At 41.5% G+C, this 23,209-nt stretch overlaps 1 protein-coding gene across 5 annotated transcripts; it reads right to left on the minus strand.

Moving 5' to 3' along the window:
* Positions 1-511: 511 nt before the first annotated feature.
* On the minus strand, positions 512-22,840 carry fam131ba (family with sequence similarity 131 member Ba). 5 transcript variants are annotated; one of them, XM_028964433.1, is made up of 9 exons: positions 22,676-22,840; positions 12,916-12,953; positions 9,393-9,428; positions 8,666-8,759; positions 6,690-6,908; positions 6,464-6,604; positions 4,465-4,769; positions 3,441-3,698; positions 512-2,804 (listed from the first exon to the last, which is right to left on the minus strand). In XM_028964433.1, exons 1-9 carry the CDS (start codon positions 22,701-22,703, stop codon positions 2,562-2,564), a joined length of 1,362 nt encoding a protein of 453 aa, XP_028820266.1. In that variant the 5' UTR covers positions 22,704-22,840; the 3' UTR covers positions 512-2,561. The 5 variants fall into 5 exon arrangements, with proteins under 5 accessions (XP_028820266.1, XP_028820265.1, XP_028820269.1 ...); XM_028964432.1 differs by having other exon boundaries at positions 8,657-8,759; XM_028964436.1 differs by lacking the exon at positions 9,393-9,428.
* Positions 22,841-23,209: the final 369 nt, after the last annotated feature.

Below are 23,209 nucleotides of genomic sequence, written 5' to 3' on the forward strand. Positions count from 1 at the left end.
AGAAAAGGAGCTAACAGTGATGATAAAGTAATGAATAAAAAAATAGATTTATCATCCGAACTATCAACTGCTTTTCATCATATGTACAGTTGATCCACCCTCTCATGTCTCCTTCTACCTTTATACACCTTGCAGCAACACAATTAAATAAATAATGTGATAATTTAGCTTAAAGCATTTCAATATCATACAAAAATAAATATAGTCCAAATGTTGCATAAGATTGACAACAATAATCATAAAGTTCAAGTTGTTTTTTTGTTTTTTTATAATATCGCACATACAGTTTTTTAATCAAATACAGATTTAATTCAAAGTCATAACTTAAGGGTCATTACCTCTGTACGTCATTTTGTGTATGCCAAGTAAACGTCCTTTTCAGCACCTCTCTTGCCTCTAGGCTGTGTTTGTTGCCAATCTCACTTGGACACACACACATACACACATCCACTTTTCCAGAGAACAGTTCCCATTCGCTACACAATCAGAAGGTGATGTACCACAGCAATAATTAGCAAGAAGCCTGTTTTATTGTTTCACTGAATATCTCTACGAACTCAAAGACAAGAGGGATCTGGGTTATATCATTTCAAGGTGCAAGGCTCTCCGACGTTGTTTGTGGTATCGTCCTTTCAACAAGGATACAGAGGATTCTGCTGGAATCATTTGGCACCAAGAGGTCACTGGTCCCAGGCTTGATTTGAAGAGCCCTGCCCACAACACACAGTCAACCTAAACTACATATTCTGGACCAATTAGTCCCACAGTTGTAAGGTCAACGAGTCACCTCAGAAATAAGTACCAAAATCAATGGATTGAAAAGGCAGCCAAATTTCTTTGTAAATAAGATTAAAGACTAATCTGTTGTTTTGGAAAGAAACATCATTTCAGAAAAAGTAGGATTAAAAACGCAGATAACGTAAAAAGCATAGTATAACAGAATACCTTAATGGGTGAGTTGTTGGGTTGGATGTACTCTAAGTGCTTTCCGTATACTGTAACCCAACACCTTGTACACATAACAGTGAGTGGTGTAATATTAGAGATATGCTCAGAATGATTGAGAATGTGGACTCCTCCTGACTGCTAAGGGATTTTAGTCTTTTCAGCATAATGAAGGGATAAAAGGTCTGTCTGGATGTATGTCTGCCTAAATTCAAAGAACTAAAAGAAGAAATGTGTTTAAAAATATATTGAAAAGGCGCAAAAAATATAGACAGTAATAAGAGCAGTAGGGAATTCAACGAACGGCTGGCTTATTATGCACTAAAGTAAGAGACACAGAACTGAGACAATTGCAATTGTTACTACCTTTGTTACATTGTTATTACCCACTGTGACCTTGAGCACCAATTATGCACCGCTCATGTGCATAATTTACATCCTTCTCATCCATTTTGTCAAGCAGCCATTATCCTTAGATTGCAAGTATCACAGCTGTGGTAATGGTTCTATTCCTCGGGCTCCCAAACACTAGTGGCTGGGGGGAATAGTCAGGCCACGCATTATTGCATTGGTACAGCAGATCTTTAAAGCTGAAACCTGCTCCACAAATGTTTGCGTCCACGAGTCTCTGAGCTGGGGAGAGGGACAAGGGGACGTCCGGCTGTCCAGTCCGTTGTTATGGTGTGACATTCAGTGCAAATCAATGTTGAGCAGCTTGGAGAAAAAGTTTGAAAAGAAAAAAAAAAAAACGACACGCATAATTCATTAAAAAAAAAAAAAAAAAAAAAACACCAAATAGGAACAAAAAAGTAGTCACTCAACAGTGTGCAATACATTCTTTTTAGGTTTTGTCCAGTCCATAGTAGTGCATATGCATTAGGAGATACAATACATTGATGTTGAATTGGGCAGCACTGTTTTGTTTTGGGCAGTATTGTGCTTGATTATACAAAGAGCATGTTAATGTGTGTGTGTGTGTGTGTGTGTGTGCGTCCATGTTTATGTTGTATGCATGCACGTGTGTGTATATACGTGTGTGCATAAACACACTGCATGTTTGAGTAACAAAATACATAGGAAACACTTCACACCACATCATTGCTCACTGGTAACATCATTTTCTGAATATACCTTTATACATACATACATACATACAAATACATATATTTATTTTATTGGCTTTTAAAATGTATTTTTTTAAAAATCATGGTATATTATTACTATGTGTGTACTGTTATATTGGAGTCACTTAAATAGTTAAAAAGCATGCACTATCTTTTGGTTGTCTTGGTTTTCGGTATTGCATTCTATTGCACTCATTCTTCTGTGTGTCCTTGAGTTTTCGCTCCTTATTTGCTGCTCCATTTAAAAAAAGCCTCACTTGTGTTCCTTGGGCAACACATAAAAAGCCCTCATGGTCACTTCACTCCCTCAATCATCCGTCTTTCTGCCTCAGCACTGCTGACTAAGTGCAGTCTTATAATTATGTCCTTATTTCTTCTGTCTAAAGGTCCACTGGTACGTGATCAGGTCTCAATTGGGCTAAATAGCAGGAAGTCAGGGAGAGGGGAGGGATTATTTAGATGTATATGATGGTCATTTAGTCTCGTTCACCTTCAGTTGGTTGCCACAACCACCACTGAACCCTCCTCCATCTCTTCATCTTTTTCTTCCAAAGACTGGACCATACAGGACGTCACTTCAAAGGGCAGGTGTTCTGTAAGTGGCTCAGGGAAGGATGTTGGGCCCAGATTGGTGCCATCTGCAGCGGGTGTGGTTGCTTCTTTTGGTGAACGCTGAGTCAGTACTGGGAGGGAGGAGGTGGGCTCAGGCTCAAGGGTTAACGTGATGTTATCCTCCTGTGGAGAAGTAAAGCATCCTTACTTTAGGAGCATCATAACATCATTCATTCTGATGTGTATGCTTTTCACGACATTAAAATTCAGCCTTTATTTGACCAAGTTAAACAGAAAATATATAGGGTGGTAGTAGCCTAGTGGGTAACACACCCACCTATGAACCAGAAGTCCCAGGTTCAAATCCCACTTACTACCATTGTGTCCCTGAGCAAGACACTTAACCCTGAGTGTCTCCAGGGGGGACTGTCCCTGTAACTACTGATTGTAAGTCGCCCTAATAGTTTGTTCAAAAGAACTATATAAAAATACACACACAACAATTGTGAGAAAATGCAAAAATAATTTGATTCGATTTCAGAAATGCTGTTGACATCTAGAGATCTGTTAAAAGAATGAAAGGTTGAGGCTCTTACACCTCACTAAACATATTAATGACCTCTATTGATGGAAAATATTGGATTGGAGGTCAGAGAAACGCAGGATAACAGAGCTGGGGGTGTCTCATCTCTTTCTCAATATGTGTTAACAAAATTGTTTGCACCTTAAATTAACTGCTTCTGGTATGCTGGTCTATATTGTACTGTAACACTGTTTGTCATTTCGAACGCATTTATGGAAAAAGCGGTCACAGCAGACCTTGGCTTCTTCCTCCTCCTGTTGCTCTGGGATGCATTCATTCTCTGCCACTGTCACCTCGGCCACCTGCTCAGCCACGCCTCCATCTGGCATTGGCACGCCCAACTGTCCGATCATCTCCACTTGGTGAGGTTCCACTTGAGCCGATGCCCACAGATCAGCCAATCGTGGGTGAGTGGGCGGGCCCAAACTGTGGATGGTGCTGTTGGGTGTGGCTTGAAGTGAGTGGGGGTTGCTATGATACCGATACTCCATTGCCTTTAAAAAAAAAAGAAGAAGAAGAAAAAAAACACACACGCATACACACACACACAAACACACACACAGCCAGGTATTAAAGCTGTGATTATTATTTAACTCCCTTTTTATCAGTTTGCAGTCTGTGCTATGCTGGTGTTTACTTTGATCAGCTGTTTTGTATACTGTGTGTATTGTCGTGTTGAGTCTGACCTGTGGTTTGTGTAGCTGTTGTATTGTGGTGTTTTGTCTGATTTGTTGTTATCTGTACAGTGTGTGTGGTGGTGTTGCGTCTGGCCTGTGGTTTGTGTACCTGTTGTATTGTGGTGTTTTGTCTGATTTGTTGTTATCTGTACAGTGTGTGTGGCGGTGTTGTATCTGGCCTGTGGTTTGTGTACCTGTTGTATTGTCGTGTTTTGTCTGATTTGTTGTTATCTTTACAGTGTGTGTGTGGTGGTGTTGAGTCTGGCCTGTGGTTTGTGTACCTGTTGTATTGTGGTGTTTTGTCTGATTTGTTGTTATCTGTACAGTGTGTGTGGTGGTGTTGCGTCTGGCCTGTGGTTTGTGTACCTGTTGTATTGTGGTGTTTTGTCTGATTTGTTGTTATCTGTACAGTGTGTGTGGTGGTGTTGCGTCTGGCCTGTGGTTTGTGTACCTGTTGTATTGTGGTGTTTTGTCTGATCTGTGGCTGCTGTGTAATGTTTGCATCTGGGAGTTTACTGTCTGTACTGTGTATTTGTCTGATTTGGTCTGGACTTTTGTATAAGGTGTGTGTGTTTAGCCTGACCTGTTGCTGTTGGTACTGCAGCAGCTGCTGCTGCTGGAAGTGCTGAATCTGCTGAAGCTGCTGGAGGTGGTTCTGTTGCTGCAAGGTGAGCTGCTGCTGCTGGGACAGGAAGTGGGTGTGGTTCCCCTCGTAGCCCTCACCAGAGATCCCTCCCGCCATGACATAAGATCCTGCCGCTGGGGAGGCCACACCCGAAGGCTCATTGCTAATTGGCTCCCAGCCCTCGGATGAGGAGAGGCAGTAAAGGCCCTGGGAGACGTAGGTGTGGGGCCACACCTCAGCAGTGGAATGATGAAGTGGCTGATCTGAGAAGATGAAAGGATAAAACCGAAGGAAACAGGTGGAATGAACAGCTTCCAGGCCTTTCTTCAAAATGTCTCATCAATTTAGGTAACTTGGTTCCTTATACATAAAAACCTGTAATCTAATCAGCTGCCTTGTTGAATCCATTCAGTAAAAACTGTTTAAACTGTTAAAGGCCTCCCATGTCTTGACAGGCAGTGCGGTGGAAATTCTGAGGACTGCACAGTAGTATTTTATTCATCTCCGTCATTACACAGAATGTAGCACTTTTGTAAATCGTGTTTGGTTCACAGCACAGCATTAACCCGGGCATTAACAGACGGATTGTGCTATCCTCACATCTAATGCAAGCACCGCGCCATTATTATCCATTAGCCCAAGGGGTTCAGCTGCCATTTTGAGACCTTCTACAACATTTCTGCACACAAAATAAAGCAGTGTCATGCCTCTCCAGACCTGTCAAATGAGAGGTGAAGATATATCAGTCACAGCAGCAAGGTAAACAGCATAAATCAGCCGCTTTCTACGCTCAGAGCCGACGTGTATGGCTGTACGTGTGTGTGCGTGTGTGTGTCTGTGCACGCATTACACATTCTGCTGTCAAATATAAGGCTGAGGCTCCAGAGCACTGAAACAGTACAATCAATCAGTCCAGCCGTCTTAGATATCTGTATTGGAGGTGTACTGTATGAAGAAAAATAACTGTTCCGTTCAATAATGCCATCTGGCCCTCCTAGCAATTAAGATGATTGGTATTTACAGCTGCATCCTTCATTTGCATTTTATATCTGGCATATTGAGAAACCTCGTTTGTTTTGTCTGTTGAATAATGGCGATAAAAAAGAAAGTCTGCAATTATATTTGGAGGGCATTTTGTAAGTCAAATTTTTTTTCCTTCCTCTCCTGCTAATAGACTAAATGCTAATAATAAGCTCACATTAGCTTATGTGGAGCCGGTGATCATTTCACCGTGCAGGTAGCTGCAAATGCCTACTACTACAAACGTGACACAGGGTTCATTGATTGATGGGTGTTAATGAAGCACAACGTTTCACACTGAGGAGAGGAATCTAGAGGTCCAATTGTACAAAACAGAGCAGAGTCGACTTGAAATCTGATCTATGATTCTAACTATAGAGCTTCCTCATGAGCCACTTGGGACTTCAATGACAGGGCTTTGAGAGCAATGTAAATTAGACAACTCCTAACCATTAAATAAATCACATGTACATCTATTTATCTGAATTCTGTTCAAGAGTCATGTCTTGTAGGACAATGACCTTGAACTTTTGTCCTATGTCAGCCATGTTTTCCAGCTCATAAATATTCAAGTACACACAGGTGACCTGCATTTAATATTCAGTGTTCATGTGAGAGTACACAGAAAAAAAAGCTCATTCATTAATTACAGTTACTGTATAATGGTAAGTAAAGTTAACAATAATGTGTTGCATCTTTTGTTGCATCGCTACTTTTCATGTGCTTTTATTTGCTTGACGTGCAATTATTAGCTCGACACTTAGCTTGACACACTCGACTATCAACCAGAAGACCACAAAGTCACAGGCTCAAGCTCCACTTACCACCATTGTGTCCCTGAGTGTCTCCCTGTCCCTACTGATTCTAAGTCTGTTAAAGCTGTGAATGTAATAAATGTCTGGACAGTGAACTGTACACGTTTGAAATAAAACCCTACCTCGGCTGGTGATGCTTTCTTGGTTGACTTCGCTAAGGTGGGCCACGCTGCCTTGGTTGGACTCAGCACAGAGGCTCTCTCCATCCATGGAGTTCCAGGCCAGCAGGGTGGCCTCTGAAATTGCAAACTGTTGCATCACCCCTAGAAGGGATGAGGGAAAGAACCCAGTCAAAAGATCAAAGACAATGACGGTCCCTTTTCTTTCAGGGTCACTGTACTCACTTACCAGCAGCAAAGCGTGCCTCTTTCTCCCCGTCGCTGAGGTCACTGTAAGCATCGTTCTCTATCCTCCTCTCCCTCTCACGGTTCAAGTTGGTCCGTCCCGCCCCGCCCTCTGGTCCAGCCGAAGGTTTGCCCCAGCTCTGCCATTCAATCATGTGAGCCACCCGACCCTGGGCCATGGCTGTGGGCTTTGTGACTTTGTCCTTCATGGAACGGGTCACCCCTGGAATATAAGAAAATTACGACTATTGACTAAATACTATGTGGGAGCAAAAGTGACTGGAGGGGACGAAAAAAAAATTGTATATGGCTTAGATGTGACAGGAGTGTTTTAAATGCATGAGGGGAAATGACAGTGAATGGTGTTACTTGAAAACGTCCTGAATCTGACGGGGATTTTGATGGGACGAATCTCCATGCCTTTCATCTGACAAGTGGTGAAGGATAAACCAAGAACTAAGGCTACACTTTGATTTAGACATGTCATTCAGATTACTGGCATTAAACCCTGGAAATGAAAGCTGTCCAGGCCTTTCTTATGTTCTTCCTAATAGCGAGAGAAAAGCAGGAATGTTTCTAAATAGGCCGAAGGCTTTAGAGGAATGAATTTGTCTGTCTACAGCCTACCCTGGACACAGCAGGTCGGGAAAAGAACCCAGCCTGGGGCTGCAGCCATGACTCCACATACCTTGCTACAGGTAACTCACCTGCTTCCCTTCTCTTTTGCCAAGGTCGCCATCTGCCCCCTGGTGAGTTACACTTAACACTTTCCTCCTGTCGTCAGGAACCTACGCCACGAACTGAAACTTTCTCATCCCTCCAACTTGCTTCTTAGTAAAAAAGAAGTTCATAAATAAGTGCATATAAAATGAGAAACCTTGTCTCCAGTGCCTCACTTTAGCTCTTTCCTTATGCCACTGCTATTTTTTTCCCCTGTCCTCTTTTAAATGAAAAATGTGATAGTCTCAGCGTCGCATCTGCTTTGATAAATGGCCCCAATTTGCTCAAAGAAAGCGTAAGCGGTGCTGTGATGACTGCGGGATGGGACTAACGCTGCTCTCAGGAGTGTTGTTCCATGCTAGGAACCAAAGGTCACGTCTGACAGGGGACAACAATTGTGTAGATTGCAAATTAGGAAAACTGCGTATTTAATTGATGTGGCTGTATCTGAGGAACGGAATATAGATCCATAAGGCTGATAAAACGTGTACACTACACCAGAAATTTTGACCCACCTTCAATGTTTTTATTTTTTCAAATTTGAGTTACAATTACCAAAGACAAATGTATTTGACTGGTTGATGTAGTGTAATATAACAGAATGAAAGCTTTTGTCAAAATAACCACCCCTTGCCTTTATCACAGCAGATTCATTGCATCCTTTTCACCAATTTTTGGAAATAACATTACCACTACCATTTCAAGTGTGCATGTAATTTGTATGTGTGGCTAAATAAGTGAGTTGGTACAGACTATAAAAGGTTTGTTTTTAAATATTTCTAAGGTTTTCTTATTGTAAAAATGTGAAGAAAAATCTGTGGATTGGCCCCTACTTCTGATCTGTAGTGTACATATGTAATTGCAGTAAGGAACAGTATAATTTCACCAAACACAGCAACACTGCACAAAACTCCACACTAACACTGCACTCAACAGAATGAACATAAAACTCCACAAACAAAACACATTTCCCAGCAGCAAGCCCGTGGAGATGTATCGTGGTCAAAACACTTACGCCAGCTTTGTTTGCGTGTTCATTTGTCTTTTTTTAAAAAGAGGGCGACGAGGCATTTCTATCTAATCAGGATTTCATCAATGACTGCAGCAGTCATTGACGTGCATTTTTAATGATGGCAGGAGGTGAATTGGAGGGAAACCCACAGGGGCGGCCATGTTGACTCCGAGCCCTCCTCCTCCTCCACTCTGGAGCCAACATGGGGTCAGTTACCAGCTACCGGGACAGACACACACCTGACACACCTGTCAGAGAAGACTTAGCAAGAGCACCAATCCCGTAGGCATTTGAGTTTCGCTTCAGACGAGGCAAAATGGAGGTAGTGTCCTCCATAGACAACTAAAGGCAGGAAGAGAGAGAAAGAGATAGAAGATAGGTGGAAGACGGTCCAAAAGAGAACAGAATGTGAAACAGAGTGTGGGGATTCAGAGAAAACATTTTCCGATCATTATAAGCATCATTGAGGGGAAAAAACAATGGTGAGCTAAAGATTGAATAGCTTAACATTTGATGAAGGGAAACAGATGGTGTTAATATCACAGTACAAATCAATTATCATTCTTCATTTTGTCAGGATGTCTGGTACGGTCATCTCCACAGTAATGCATCATCATATACAAGTAGAAGACAAGGTCTTAATTTAGGACTCTTAAGTGATTCATATGCTACAGGTATTTGAATCAAACAAGGTAAAATGTAGCCAATCAGATAAACGTAAAACTAGAAGGTTTCATTTATTCTTGACATTTCACAGAAGTATTAATGAAAAATCGCTGTGAGTCAAAGGGCACATTCAAAAAGGTATTCAATTATGAGAACAACTGAAAGGGAGCAGCTTTCATTCCGGTTTCAGCCGTTGCCTTCTTCACATTTCAGAAACATTGTTTTTTATTCATTTTTTTAAAATCTGAGATTCAAATGGGAAGCACACTCAAACCAAGGTGAGAAGCAGAGAACACATTGCAGACTTACATTAATTCCTTCCCATGAAAACTCGGCACGTCCATGCTGAAACAGGAATGGGAAGATGAAAGAGAGAGAAACAGGAGGAGAATGAGGAAACATGCGGTTATAGAAAAAAAAATAGGCAAGATGGTTATGAAGATTGGCAGATAAAACAAGTACAAGAAAATTTTAATGGAGTGAACAAAGGGGTGAACCTATTCATAACAAAAGAAATCTTGAGTCAGATGCCAAGGCCAAACAAAGAACAAAGCCAGAAAACTTTTACTTTATCTATGATATAAAAAGATAAAGTAACTTTTTGAGATATAATGAAATCATACTGATGTTTTTGGATGAAAATGGTTCTTAAAATGGCTGCTCTGGTCTGTTTATGTAATCAACTATTGTCAATAAATTGTATTGTCAAATATTAAACTGCGCTGAATAAAACATACATATAATATACTTTTTTTTTCTGCTTACATTTGGCCCCCGGTGTCTTGAAAATGGGATGTTTTCTAACATTTGGGTTTGACTCATATTTGAGCCAATACTTCCAGCCAAGTATCAGAATCTGAATTTGTTTAACACTCTCTGTTTTTCGAAAATAAAGAAAGGACTAAAACACCATTGTAGATGGGCAGAACACGTACTGGCCAGATTGTTGCACAGTACAACATGTTCAGTGTTTGTGCCCAGAGTAAATCAAGACATGCAAAGGGGGGCCGGGGCTGGCTGTAACAAGAGGCAGCGCTATTGGTGCATGATCAATAATAAGAGGTCACATGGAGGTTGTTAGACCCACCCACAAAATATCTATCACTTTCTCAAAATGCTCATTTGTGCAGTTGGGTTTATAAAATAATGCATCTGCTTGGCTGTTGCAGTAACCTGTGAATATTTAAGATGTTGTTTTGGTTGACTTCTTACTTTTTTTTTGCTTGAAACAAAAAAAATTAAACTGAACTGAACTGCAGGACACCCTCAGTATACATTTAGCTGTTTCACCCATTAAACCCAAGTAATCAGAACCAGAGATATTGCTGTTAATTACATCATAATTGCATTTTATTTATGCAGTAACTACATGGAGTGGGTGCAGCCTAGGGGTAGTGGTAGCCTAGTGGGTAACACACTCGACTGTCAACCAGAAGACCACAAAGTCACAGGCTCAAGCTCCACTTATCACCATTGTGTCCCTGGGCGTCTCCCTGTCCCCGTAACAACTGATTCTAAGTCTGTTGAATGCTGTGAATGTAATAAATGTCTGGACAGTGAACTGTACATGTTTGATATAAAACCCCAAACAATGCATTTTAATGTCTCAGAATGCCTGCATTCAGTATATTTCCAAATAAATCTAGAACAGTTCATCTGTAATGCATCATTGTTCAGTGACATTCATTGTTCTAGCAGTTGTCGCGCTGTTAACTGACAGTGTACCTTTCTAAACAAAGGGGCGATTTAGTAGAGACTTTCTGTAACCATAAAAGAGGTCACATGTTCTCACCAGGGCATATTTATTGTCACCCGAAGCAGAAAGCTTCAAAACATTTATCACGGTGAGTGTCTTTAATGGGAGGGTGACCAAAGTGCATGACGTCACTGTCCTTGCCACTATCCTAGCAACAGGCATCCAATTTCTGGGAACAACTTTTTTTCTTTCCCACCTCTCTGTTCTGTGGGATTTTTTGTTCAATACACCAATGACATCATTGGTCACTGCGGCACACATCATCGCAAGATTGCAGCTAAGTCATAACTGCTGCAGACATTTAGTGCCATCGACCATTACACTCTACGGCTTGTCATTAGATCGCAAAGTTTGAAAGGGCTACAGATTCTCCGCCAAGCTAATCTGTGTGTACTGTAGGAAGTAATGTAATTGAAGGAGGGACCTGGGCCAAGAGAGGGTAGAATACAGAGCAGTGAAATGGAGGGTTGTCATGCTATACAGTAATGGACAGGCTTGAGGTTATGGTTGACTCCAGTGGCCTTGATGAGAAGCTCAGGCTCTCAGCAGCACTTTATTTCAGGAGTCATGCAGCAACACATTCTGACAAACACATGGCATGACCAAGAAAGTTTCAGTAATTTAAAAAAATAAATAAATATCACAAGACATATATATTCATGTAATATATCATTTATGCTGCCTTGATATTTTGAGCCACCTTTATTTTTTGTTTTACGGTAGTTATGAACAGTGTGAGGCCATGTTTTTTGGTGATACCTCACCATACAGATCATAAAAATCCTGTCAAAACCTACGGTTTATCTTCGTAGACTGAGCACTTTGATGCATCACACTGTTCTCGTAGTTTCCATTGTGGATTGAGAAGATTGCAAATAGTATCACAGTCTTAAAACGAAGCTACATGTATACCCTCTTAAGAGGGTAAGAGTGACTATGATGACTACCTGTTTAATACTGAGTACATTTTGCTTTGAAATTTTGGCATTTGCATTACAATCAGTAGTTACAGGGACAGTAAGTGGCGTTTGAACCTGGGACTTTGTGGTCTTCTGGTACATAATCGATTGGTCTACCCAGTAGGCTAGAACAACTTGATTGCTTCCTGCACCGAGTAGATCCCGTTTTGCTGCCAATTCAGCCCTGACCCATTGAGACTCTACAAGACCTGCAGTCCAAGCTGTCAGTATCAAATCAGTAAATTGTGACCGGGTGCCTCCGTGGATCAGACATGGTTTTTCCAGCAGCCCACACAGATGCTCAATTGGATCGAGATCTGGCAAATGTTCAGATCTGAAGGCCAAGTTACCGCCTCAGAGTCAGTGTTGTGTTCCTCAAGAACAATTTTTGTACTGTGACAGAAACAATGTTGGTGAAATGTGTTAGGAAGTTGGGTGGAATGCAACATCACACTGCGTCCGTCGGCTTGCCTTCTACCCATTATACTTCCTGGTGCGATGTCTTCTCCAGGCAAGAAATGCATACTCACCCACCCATCCACATCATGTTAAGAAATACATGACATCATAAAACACACAACAAACTGCAATTCATTGCATATTAGCTGTTCTATTAGAACAAACAACACATGTGTCAGTGAGTCTTATCCACATAACCCTTCCTTGGACTAGTTTTGGTAGTTCCTGACCACAGGAACCAGGGAACATCCTACAAGTTTTGCACTTTTGAACCTGCTGTGACAGAACTGCTCTGTGTTGTTTTTACCACTGTAGAGAAAAGGGTCTGTGAGAAAGTTAATTGGTGAGAGGTCAAATCTACAAACAAATCAAAGTTGCACCTTATTCTAACTATTTTAGTTCAAAAGTATTCTGAAAATAAAACGTAGACATTAACAGTTGACTTAAATCAACTCAACTAGCACATTTTTCAACTTAACAGAATTTCAAAAATATGTACATAATTTTCAGGCCATCTTTTCATGAAAGCCTATGTTGACTGAGCAGCAGGAAGCCGACTGACTTCTAGTGTGTGTGTGTGTGTGTGTGTGTGTGTATATATTTTCATAGAACATTGGCATGATGAAATGTGTGACTCATGCATAAACATGGTTCCTACCTGCTCCCCATCCTTACGTACGGGAACTGCGTCCGCCGCTGCGGGGGGGGTAAAAAGGGGGGGGGGGGGGCTGATGTGAGAACAGGCTTATGTAATCTTTGCACAGCAATGCCCCCCAACTTGAGCTGACAGCACACACTTGCATTTCTGCTGACTTTCATGCATAAAAGGCTATAATTAGAACAATTATCCACCCCAACTGTTAACGCAGTGAGGAGCTCCTTTTCGAGACCACACGTGCACTTTTTTTAAGGGAACGTGTGTAAATTACACTGGAGCTACACAATCGCAGGTACAGTACACGGCACTTAGTTGCACTCAGCAAGCTCTTTACAGTTATTAAGCAGTTGCTTGGAGATTTGCAGTCAATTAAAGGGCAAGATCCGGCCCCCTTGGGAGCCACTTTTTTTTTAGCTGTGGACACACATGCACAAGTATACAAAGCATCACACAACACAACAGCCTGCAGACTCGGGCCAGAATTCTTCTGAGCATTTCGTTTAGAGCAAATTGAATAGTTCAGTCTGGAACCCTCCCCCCTTAGATCTCTGTCAGGCCGATTTTAATCACAGGCAGCTTTAATTGCACGGCTCATTCTCAGTAAATACAGGCGAGCTGCTGGCCCTCAAGGCCACTGAGACACCCTGGAGAGTGCATGCAGAGAGATGAAGCCCTAGGGAGAGAGAGCAAGCGGGGTGGGGTTTGGGGGTGCTGAGCGGTGGTATTCCTGAGATTCTGCTGTGGAAAGAAGTACATGTGGAGCTTTGAAGACGGGTAAACCACATTGGTCGCCTGACCTTGTCGTGTCTCAGCCTAATGAGCCGCCCCTGTTGAGCTGCACATGCAATTAGCATAAGGTTTGTACTGCTAGATGTCGTTCAGACCCTCTGGACGCCTTTCTGAGTACAGGCTTGTATAGCCGAGAATGGACTAATGAAGATGGTCATCCTGAAGAGTCTTTGTGTTTCTCTCCCCCGAAAACTATACCAGCATTAAAAACACTTTCCTCTGGTGGATGAGCAGACAGCTGGAATGAATGCTCACCAAGTGACCTACATGTGTTCGGTGAAAGTCTTCAAGGGCGCAAGCAAACATTTGCTCCTGTAACTTCTGCATGATTAAATACATTCTTGGTTGTTTCTGGTACAAGAACGCTGATAGCTGCAGTTCTGAATAATGCAGATATCTATTTAGCATCTCTGAGTAAAATAAAATGCTGTTACATCAGGCAATGTGAGGAAAAATCCATATATTTGCACAATAAACAGTATTGATGAGATTAAGTGTTGTTAACATACTAACATTTCTGATAAATCAGAGATACAGCTGCCAGCCAAAAAGTGAACCGATTGTCATTGTGAAACACTGCAGCACAGCACACGGTGACACAACAAAATGTGTCCTCTGCATTTAACCATCACCCTTAGTGAGCAGTGGGCAGCCATGACAGGAACCTGGGGAGCAGTGTGTGGGGACTGTGCTTTGCTCAGTGGCACCTCAGTGGCAACTTGGATTCCAACCGGCAACCTTCCAATGACAAGTCCACTTCGGTACTAGCCAGTCACACTGCAATTATGGTATGAAATTATTTCAAATTTGGGAGCATGTTGAAATCAGCATAAAACAAAATACATTGAGAGAACTGACTAGAACTAAATATTTTAGAAAGGCCCATGATGACTAGATGGGTTTGAAAGAGTTCTTTTTGTGCTCTGTTTAAATCTGAGAGAGTAGCTGTGAAGAAACCGCAGCCATCTGTTTTGTACTACAACAACTGAGGATTTGTAACAATATATCAGGTATGTGATGACAATTACTGAAATATGCATTTCCATTTGAAAAGTAGAAAAATACTAAAAGGCCTTCATAACAGAAATTCCCAACCTTCTCATGACTCCAAATATGATGGGGAGAATCACTCAAGGCAAAGCAGTCAAAGCAAAGCAACCTCCACATGACCCTACAGAGCCTGCAGGACACTGGACATGTGAAGAAGGGTGTGTGAAAGAATGATCTTGGAGCGGGGAGACAATGCTGACTAACCAAGAGGAGGCCAGAAGGTGTTTTGTGACTTGGAGCAAGTGAGCTGCACTGACACAGCAGAGCTGCGCTGCGTTTATTCATCATTTGCTAATTAACTTCTTGTGAGTGAGTAATATTACATTACAGTTATCTGATGTCCTTATAGTCCCCTGTCTGGCTAAGAGACCAAATTGTGGCAAGTGGGTTTGAACCTGTGACTTTGTGCTCAGCGGGATCCCCATTAATATATTATTACTACTACACACATGGGTCACTTCATTAGGTGCACTTGGGTTGGAAATGTTACTCTGAGATTTAGGTTCATATTGACACGAGAGGGTCACGCAGTACATTTACAGCATTTATCAGATGCTACAGCACTTACCCAGAGCGACTTACAATCAGTAGTTACAGGGACAGTCCCCCCTGGAGCAATTTAGGGTTAAGTGTCTTGCTCAGGGACACAATGGTAGTGAGTGGGATTCGAACCTGGGTCTCCTGGTTCATAAGCGAGTGTGTTACCCTCTAGGCTACTACCACTACCGCAGTAGTACCGCAGTAGTGGCAGATTTGTCTGCCTGTCCTACCACACCACAAATGTGATCTGTTGCTCTGAGATCTGGTGACTGTGGGGGACTTTGTAGTAAAATGAACTTACTTTCATGTCCAGGAAACCAGAGGATGGTTACACCATGGTCAGAAAAGGATGCACACAGTCAGTAACTCTACCACAGTAACAATGGAACAGTAGGCTGTGCCAATGAAACAATGTTCATGGTAAGTGTACAAAGAAAACATCTTGTAAAACATTACACCACCACCTCCACCAGCCTGATCCACAACCTCTCGATCATCTTGAAAAGGCCCTTTTCATCCACTCATCCGCCACTCACTAAATGTTTTCTCTTTTTTTCCAGACCATTCTCTGTAAATACAGATGGCTGTGTGTGAAAATCCCAGTAGATCAGCAGTTTCAGAAATCTTCAGACCAGGCTCTCTGGTTCCAGCAACCATGTCACCTTCAAAGTCACTTCAATTTACTTTCTTTGCTTTTCTTAAGATCGGTTAAAACAGCAAGTTGTCACCCTCACAGCTAGATGCATAAATAGCGTGTAATTCGCTGATAAGATATTTGTGTTCAACAAGCAGTTGAACAGGCATACCTGTTGCGTGAGTGTATTTATGAATTATTTTACAGTCAAGTGATATTTAACGTAATTTGAAACACTTTAGCTCACTTTTTTTTTTTAAACGCACTGACAAAGTCACTGCCCAAAAACACAACTATCTTGGCCTTACATTGGCATTCAGGGTTAGGTGATTCTTAAAATAACTAAGTCTCATGTTTCTCCCTTTTCCGTTTTATTGGTTATTGGCTTTTTCATTCATTGCACCGAAATGCATGGTTAAATTAGATCTAGACATTTTTTCACCGGTATTGTGAGATTCAGGAAGCATGTCATTCCTCACTCCCCAGTGAGCACTAGGTGGTAGGATGTTGAGGTGGAGGACTACAGGTACACATAGACAGCAAACTTGACTGGTCCAGGAACACAGACTCTGTCTTTAAGAAGAGCCAGATTTGTCTCTACCTACTGAGGGACAGCATCTGTTGGACCTTGCTTTGTATGTTCTATCAAGTGTGGTCTTTTAAGTGGTTTTCCTGGGGCAGCTTCTGGGAGACTCCGATGGAGGTGTCTGGAAAAAGAATGCTTGGGATTTTTCTCAGCGTGAAAGTGAAGTGATATTAGTTATTAAATAATGACAGTAATAACAATACTATCTGCCTGTAATATTACCTATTAATGCACCGTTCCATTTTGCACAGCAATATTTGCACTGTTTTACTTTGCACATTTATTATCCATTTCACTAGTTTAGCGCTGTCTGTCTCATTGTTGCACTTTATGTAGCCCAGTTTGTCTGTGTCGCACATGTGTACCTTATGTCAGTATGTAACTTTATTTCAATTTTACATGTAGCACCAGGTTCTGGAGAAACATGGTTTTACTGTCTAACACGTATGCAGATGAACTGACAAAAGCTCAACTTCACTTCACAAGTGATTGTCATTGTGAAACACTGCAGCACAGCACACGGTGACACAACAAAATGTGTCCTCTGCTTTTAACCATCACCCTTGGTGAGCAGTGGGCAGCAGTGCCCGGGGAGCAGTGTGTGGAGACGGTGCTTTTCTCAGTGGCACCTTGGCAGATAGGGATTCGAACCCACAGACTTCCGATTATGAGCCCACTTCTTTACCCGCTAGGCCACTGCTGCCCCCATCCTGGACAATCCATCCCATCCAATGCACGGCACACTGATTGGTCTCCACAGTTCACATAGTAAAAGACTTATTGCTCTTACTTGCTTGCTCTACATTTACATTTACAGCATTTATCAGACGCCCTTATCCAGAGCGACTTACAATCAGTAGTTACTGATTGTTTCTACCTTTGTTGCACTGGGCATGTAAATGGAAGAGGAACTTCCCTCAGGGTTAAAAAAGTTTTTCTTGTGATTCTTGTGAGTCTTTTTTGTTGTTGTAGCATTTCCATAAGGGGAGCCAGCTGGCTCATCTGTAAAGAGGGGTGGTGACGCATAGTGACACACCGGACTGAAAGTGATTAGGGGAGAAGTCTGAGGGGCTGACTCACCTCCAACTCTGAGCCAACACCCTGCAGGAAGAGTGAGAGGAAATGAGCGAGAGAGACAGAGAGAGAGAGAGAGAGGAGACCAGTGAAGGAGGCATGGATGAGCTGTAGATGGATTTAATGTTGTAAAAACATGAAAAATCCACACAGCACAGATTGAGCAGGGTTTTATTCCTCAATCCATAGAAAAAGACAGTGACTCCACCTTGGAGAAAGGACACTCAAATATTAATCAGCAGCTCTGAAATAAGGGAACCATAATACAATGGTTGTGGTTTACATAGAGCCCTAATCATGAATAAAGAATGATTAAATGTCCATTATCATTTCACCAGCAGTCAACCATAATTATCAGTACGCCCAAGAGAACTGCCATCTCAACATATGCTTGCAGCTCTATCAACTTTAATCAAAAGGTAGATACAAAATGGCACTGTAATGCTGCAATGCATGAATATGTCATCCACATTCACAGTTTCTAAGATTTTGTATCCCTGTCCACTAAAACATTACTTAAGTAGTGGTCTGGTTTTAAATAATTTAACCCAAATACTAAAAAATATATACAAATATGAATCTCCATTTCATCAGTCACATTTATGCAAATTATCTAGCACAAATAAGAACAAATCTGTTAAGACAGCAGTTAAGACAGCAAGAAACAACCACTGGTTGCCACTCCTGTGCTCCCTGCATGGCAGACACAGCCACCGCTCATGTGACAGTGGGATGAGGCTTCATTGATGCCTCCATCAGAACAGCCTAAGGCTCTGAAAACAGTAGCACCACAGGCATTAAAGATGCCTCATGATCAGCAGCATCGCATGTTGACCTCTCCGCCATATTGTGAGCGGCTGTTCTGTGGAAAAGTCAGTTGAATGCGATATGTACGGACAATCAAGATGCCTAATTTTTGTGCTGACTGGGCCTGTGCTAGATCCTGGTTTAGGTAATGCTAAATTAATTATATTAATAATTATTATATTTATATTATTATATCTTCATTGTTAATATTATTGTATCTTAAAGAATTGCAGCTTTTTTTCTTATACTTCAAGTAAAATTATAAGTATAATTAACTTGAAGTTTTTCTTCAGTACTAATTAAAGTACTGATGGCATTTTTGAGATTATTGACAGTGATTACTGCAATAAATGTTCTCTGATGTTTTGTTATTTTGTAAGCTATTATGTATAAAAGCCTTAATAAGCTAAATTGAACTAAATTACATGTTATTACAGTAAAAGTGATGATAATTTTTCCATTTTGTTTGCCATTATAACTAATTCAATCTGTTGAATGTAAATGTTTACATGGTTACACTGCCACACAAAATACGGTGAGGGGCCATTCACTGACATAAGTGTCAATGTGGCAAAAAAAAAAAAAAAATCTGCCATCTCGAAAATCTATGATAAAACATAAGGTCTGCATGACTTTCCTGCAGGTCGATTGTGCTCCACTTTGTGGCCCAAAAGTGGGGTACCACACGCTCTGCTGTTTAGTAACATAGGAACAGAACTTGCTATGTTTTTATTTCCCATGCTGCAGAACTACCTATATGCAACCAACTTTGATATGATAATTCAATAGTATAACCTTTTTTTTTTATTCTAGGACAGATTGGGATACCAGGTTAATGTTTACTGTTCCGCTGTAATCATGAATACAGAATATCATCATTGTCATTTAAAGACCATGAGAAAACAGCATTGGTTGTGCTAAGATAACAAGGAAAACAGGGTTATGATCTCGACAGAAAACATATGTGTATAAATACACATCCTCTATAGACACTGTGGCAGAGAGGCATTCAAGAACGGTGCTGGTCTGATTACTGATCGCTGATAAAGCTAGTCAAAGCCAGTCAATAAAACTAGTCAATATTCTTCTGAGGCTCAATGCCTGGATTGATCAGGGTGCATCTAGTTTTTCTGCACTACTTAACTGCAATTAAAAAAAGAGGTAACTCAGGGGTCAGTTGTGCATTTTAACACAGAAAATTAAGGGTTTGCCTATTTATTTACTTGTGTAAGGAAGCATGTAAGGAAGTGTCATGTACGGAAGATACCTAATGAGCCGTCATGTTTTCAACATTCTAGACTGCACTGGAGAGCTCACAGACAGAATTTATCAAACTTCAGAAAGCAATATCTCAAAAGCATACAGTTAATTCACCCATGCCTCTGTTATGCTCTTTACTATGGCTCTTTACTAGTCCATTTAGGCCTGTGATTAAATGTGACCTGTGCTAACCCCAAAAACTCCCTAAAATTATGATTGTGGTACATTGTCATTTAATGGTCCTCTGGAAGCAGTTTTTATTTTTTCTTTGAAACTGCTGCCTCATTGTACCACTTCACCATCTCTCTCACTCGCTGACACTATATTCTGGTATTTCTCTGTCATGTCATCTCACACTCCACTCCACAGGTCAACAGTTCAAATGGAAACATAACTTTTATTACAGTATATTAACTGGTAACCTTGAGCTTTTTCAATTACCAAACCAGCACAGTGTGTGTGTGTGGATGTGTGTCTGCAGTGACTGCATGACAGAAAGCTTTCCTCGGTCTGGTACAAACTATCCATCTGTCTGTCAGTCAGCACGTTTAATGGAATCAATAGGAGGAGGGCATCCCCATGTAATGCAATATCTCAGAGATGTCCAGACCCGAAAGGAAACAAACACGCCCCAGTGTGGTGCAGGGTACAAACAGACATGCAGCGCAGGCCAAGACCAGCAAGACACCAGACAGACAGACACACCCACACCGAGCCGAATGAGAAAACTACAGAGACCTGTGCCTAGCGACAAAATTACACTTTAGCTCAAACTGTTTACTCATTGTTTCTATTGTTCTCACTGGAGTTTTTTATTTATGTGAACATGAAGTGATGCAATAACTGAATGGTATAGTGTATTATACCAATATTAGAATGGTGCATATTTTTTGAGAAATATGATGCAACACATACTTATATGTACAAGAATAAACTGCACCTAATGCGCAAGTCTTCATGCACACCCTTAGTTATAATATTTGTGGGATTTATCAAAAAAAAAAAAAAAAGGACAGATGTGTAAACAGGCTGAAAATGTGATTTGTAAAGTAATCACAACGGAACATGCTGTGAATTAATGTAAACGCAACATGTGAATGGAACATGATAAAGTTAGAACAGAATGGACTTCTGGAGTTTCTTGGCTGTTACCTGCAGTTTTGAAGGATTTTATTGAACCATAAACAAGTCTGTTTTTGAAAGCACATACTTAAATGTGATATTTTTACGAGCAATGTTGAGATTTGGCAGTCCAACTGTACCTCTGAGAAATGTGATTTTTTTTTTACAGTCTATATTAAATATTTAATGTGAACTGTAAAAAATACATTTATACCAGTGTCCAAATTTGACTCTAGTTGTTCTTATACGTTGTGGATGTCTTTTTGTCTTGTGTTCTTTTAAGGTCTTTTTCACACTTTCACACAAAAGGAGTACATTTAATTACTGAAATAAATGAAATACTGCAGTAATACGTTTCTGTTATTTAAAGTTGCTAAAAGGCATAATTTTCTCCCTTGCACTGCAACATGAAATGATGTGGGAAGCAAGTGACCCATATTTACTGTAATGTGTCCCTTCACACCCCACCATCTCTTACCAGCTATTTATAGCATTACATGGCCTGCATTGAAACATAAAGCACACGTGTGAATCCTACCTGTACCAGTCTAGTTTCATCCCAAAACAAACCTCCCCACCTCACAAGAAACCATCACATCCATGGCATGGCTCTCTCGCTCTTGTCGCATTGGATTCAGAGGCACTGGATAAACCGTTGACACTTTTTCCTTGCTGCTCAGTTTTGTGTGTTTAAAGGGACTCTAGAGAGCTTAAGAGTGAGGGAGAGCGGGAGAGAGGGAGATTTCCAGCTCAATTTCCCCCCGCCGTCCACTCAGTGCGCCTCACACTGGCTCAATGACAAGCAAAGGTCAAATCTTTGCACAATTATTTATATATTATCGGGTCAGGCAGCAGCTGCATGGCTTCTTCTGATGTGGCCCTCGCAGGATCCTCCGGCATGAGTGGCATTTAAAGTGCCCCCCACCCGTTTAATTTTTTTTTTTTTGTTAGATCGGTTTGTTTTATCTCAGATAGCTTTAAACCCATGGTCACTGTGGCCACCGCTTCCCGTTGCGCTCCATCGTGGCTTCCTTTGTGTCTGTGACACAGCAGCGGTGACGGAATAGCCCTCTAACGAAGGAGAGGCAGGCTGTGGAGGAATATGACAGGTGCCAAAGGCTCTCTCCAGGTCCCGTTGGTATTTTCTCCACCCCACCCCCTTCCTCGGCCCTCCCAAAAAAACACCATGGGCAGTGTGGAACGGTTGACTTTGCAAAATTTGACCTACATGTGTGATGCGTCCCTGATTTTGGCCGTATACGTCTGTGTAAGAGAGACATGCACCGTATTCTCCTCCAAAATTGTGTTTTAGAAGGACTAGAAGTTCAGTGAACACACACACACACACACACAGTCCAGTTCCTTATATAGGAAGAAATATTATAATATAGTTCCCTGCCACTCTTCAGACTTTTATTCATCTTTAATAGACATTCCGAGGGTCTCTCCATTCCGCTCTTTCTGCTCCGGTCTCTCCCCATCACTATTTACGCATGCAACAGAACACCATGCAGACACTGCCAATAATAAGGAGCATCTTTGCCAAGCACCCCCACCCCCACCCCCACCCCTCAGTATTCTCTCCCTCCATCCATCTTCCTCAGTGTAAACACCCGGCACCCTCACTATTTCAGCTCCTTTGCCCGATTCTCTCACATTCTCTGGACGGGAAGCATGGTGTCCTCACAATACATTTCAAATGAGCTGCACACACACACAGATACCATGCCAAATCTCTGTCTAGCTTTCAGGGTCTGCGACGTTAGCCGAAAGGTTTCCATAGAAACACACACATCCCATCCCCAGTGCGTGAAGCACAGCAGACCTGCTGCCTCCCGTCAGCTCCCTTCACAACCTTCATTTACAGGCAATAAAAAGAGGAAAACAGCAGCACTTACTGATGGTCCTTGAGCCGATGCATCCCATGTTGTCTCAGACTCGGCCCGTGAGTAAGCGAGGGAGCTCCACTCGTTCATTGGGCATTCTCTCTCTCTCTCCCTTGTTCGGCTGCTCTCCTCGCTTTGCACCCTGTCTCTGCGTGTGTGTGTGTGTGTGTGTGTGAGTAAGTGTGTGTAAGTGTGTGTGTGCCTCTCTCTCATTCTGTCTCTCTCCCTCTCTCGCTCCCCCCCCCCACTCTGCCTCACACACGTACACACAGACACCAGTGCTGTGATACATGAGAGCTTTCAGTTACTCAGTCAGTAAGTCAGTATGTCTGAGAGACTGAGCTGGTTTTACATTGATAAATCCATAAACAGATAGATAGATAGATAGATAGATAGATAGATAGATAGATAGATAGATAGATAGATAGATAGATAGATAGATAGATAGATAGATAGATAGATAGATAGATAGATAGATAGATAGATAGATAGATAGATAGATAGATAGATAGATAGATAGATAGATAGATTGGTTGAGATTAGACC

This window comes from Denticeps clupeoides, chromosome 20 (assembly GCF_900700375.1).
Source record: "Denticeps clupeoides chromosome 20, fDenClu1.1, whole genome shotgun sequence".
Classification (NCBI taxonomy): Eukaryota; Metazoa; Chordata; class Actinopteri; order Clupeiformes; family Denticipitidae; genus Denticeps; species Denticeps clupeoides.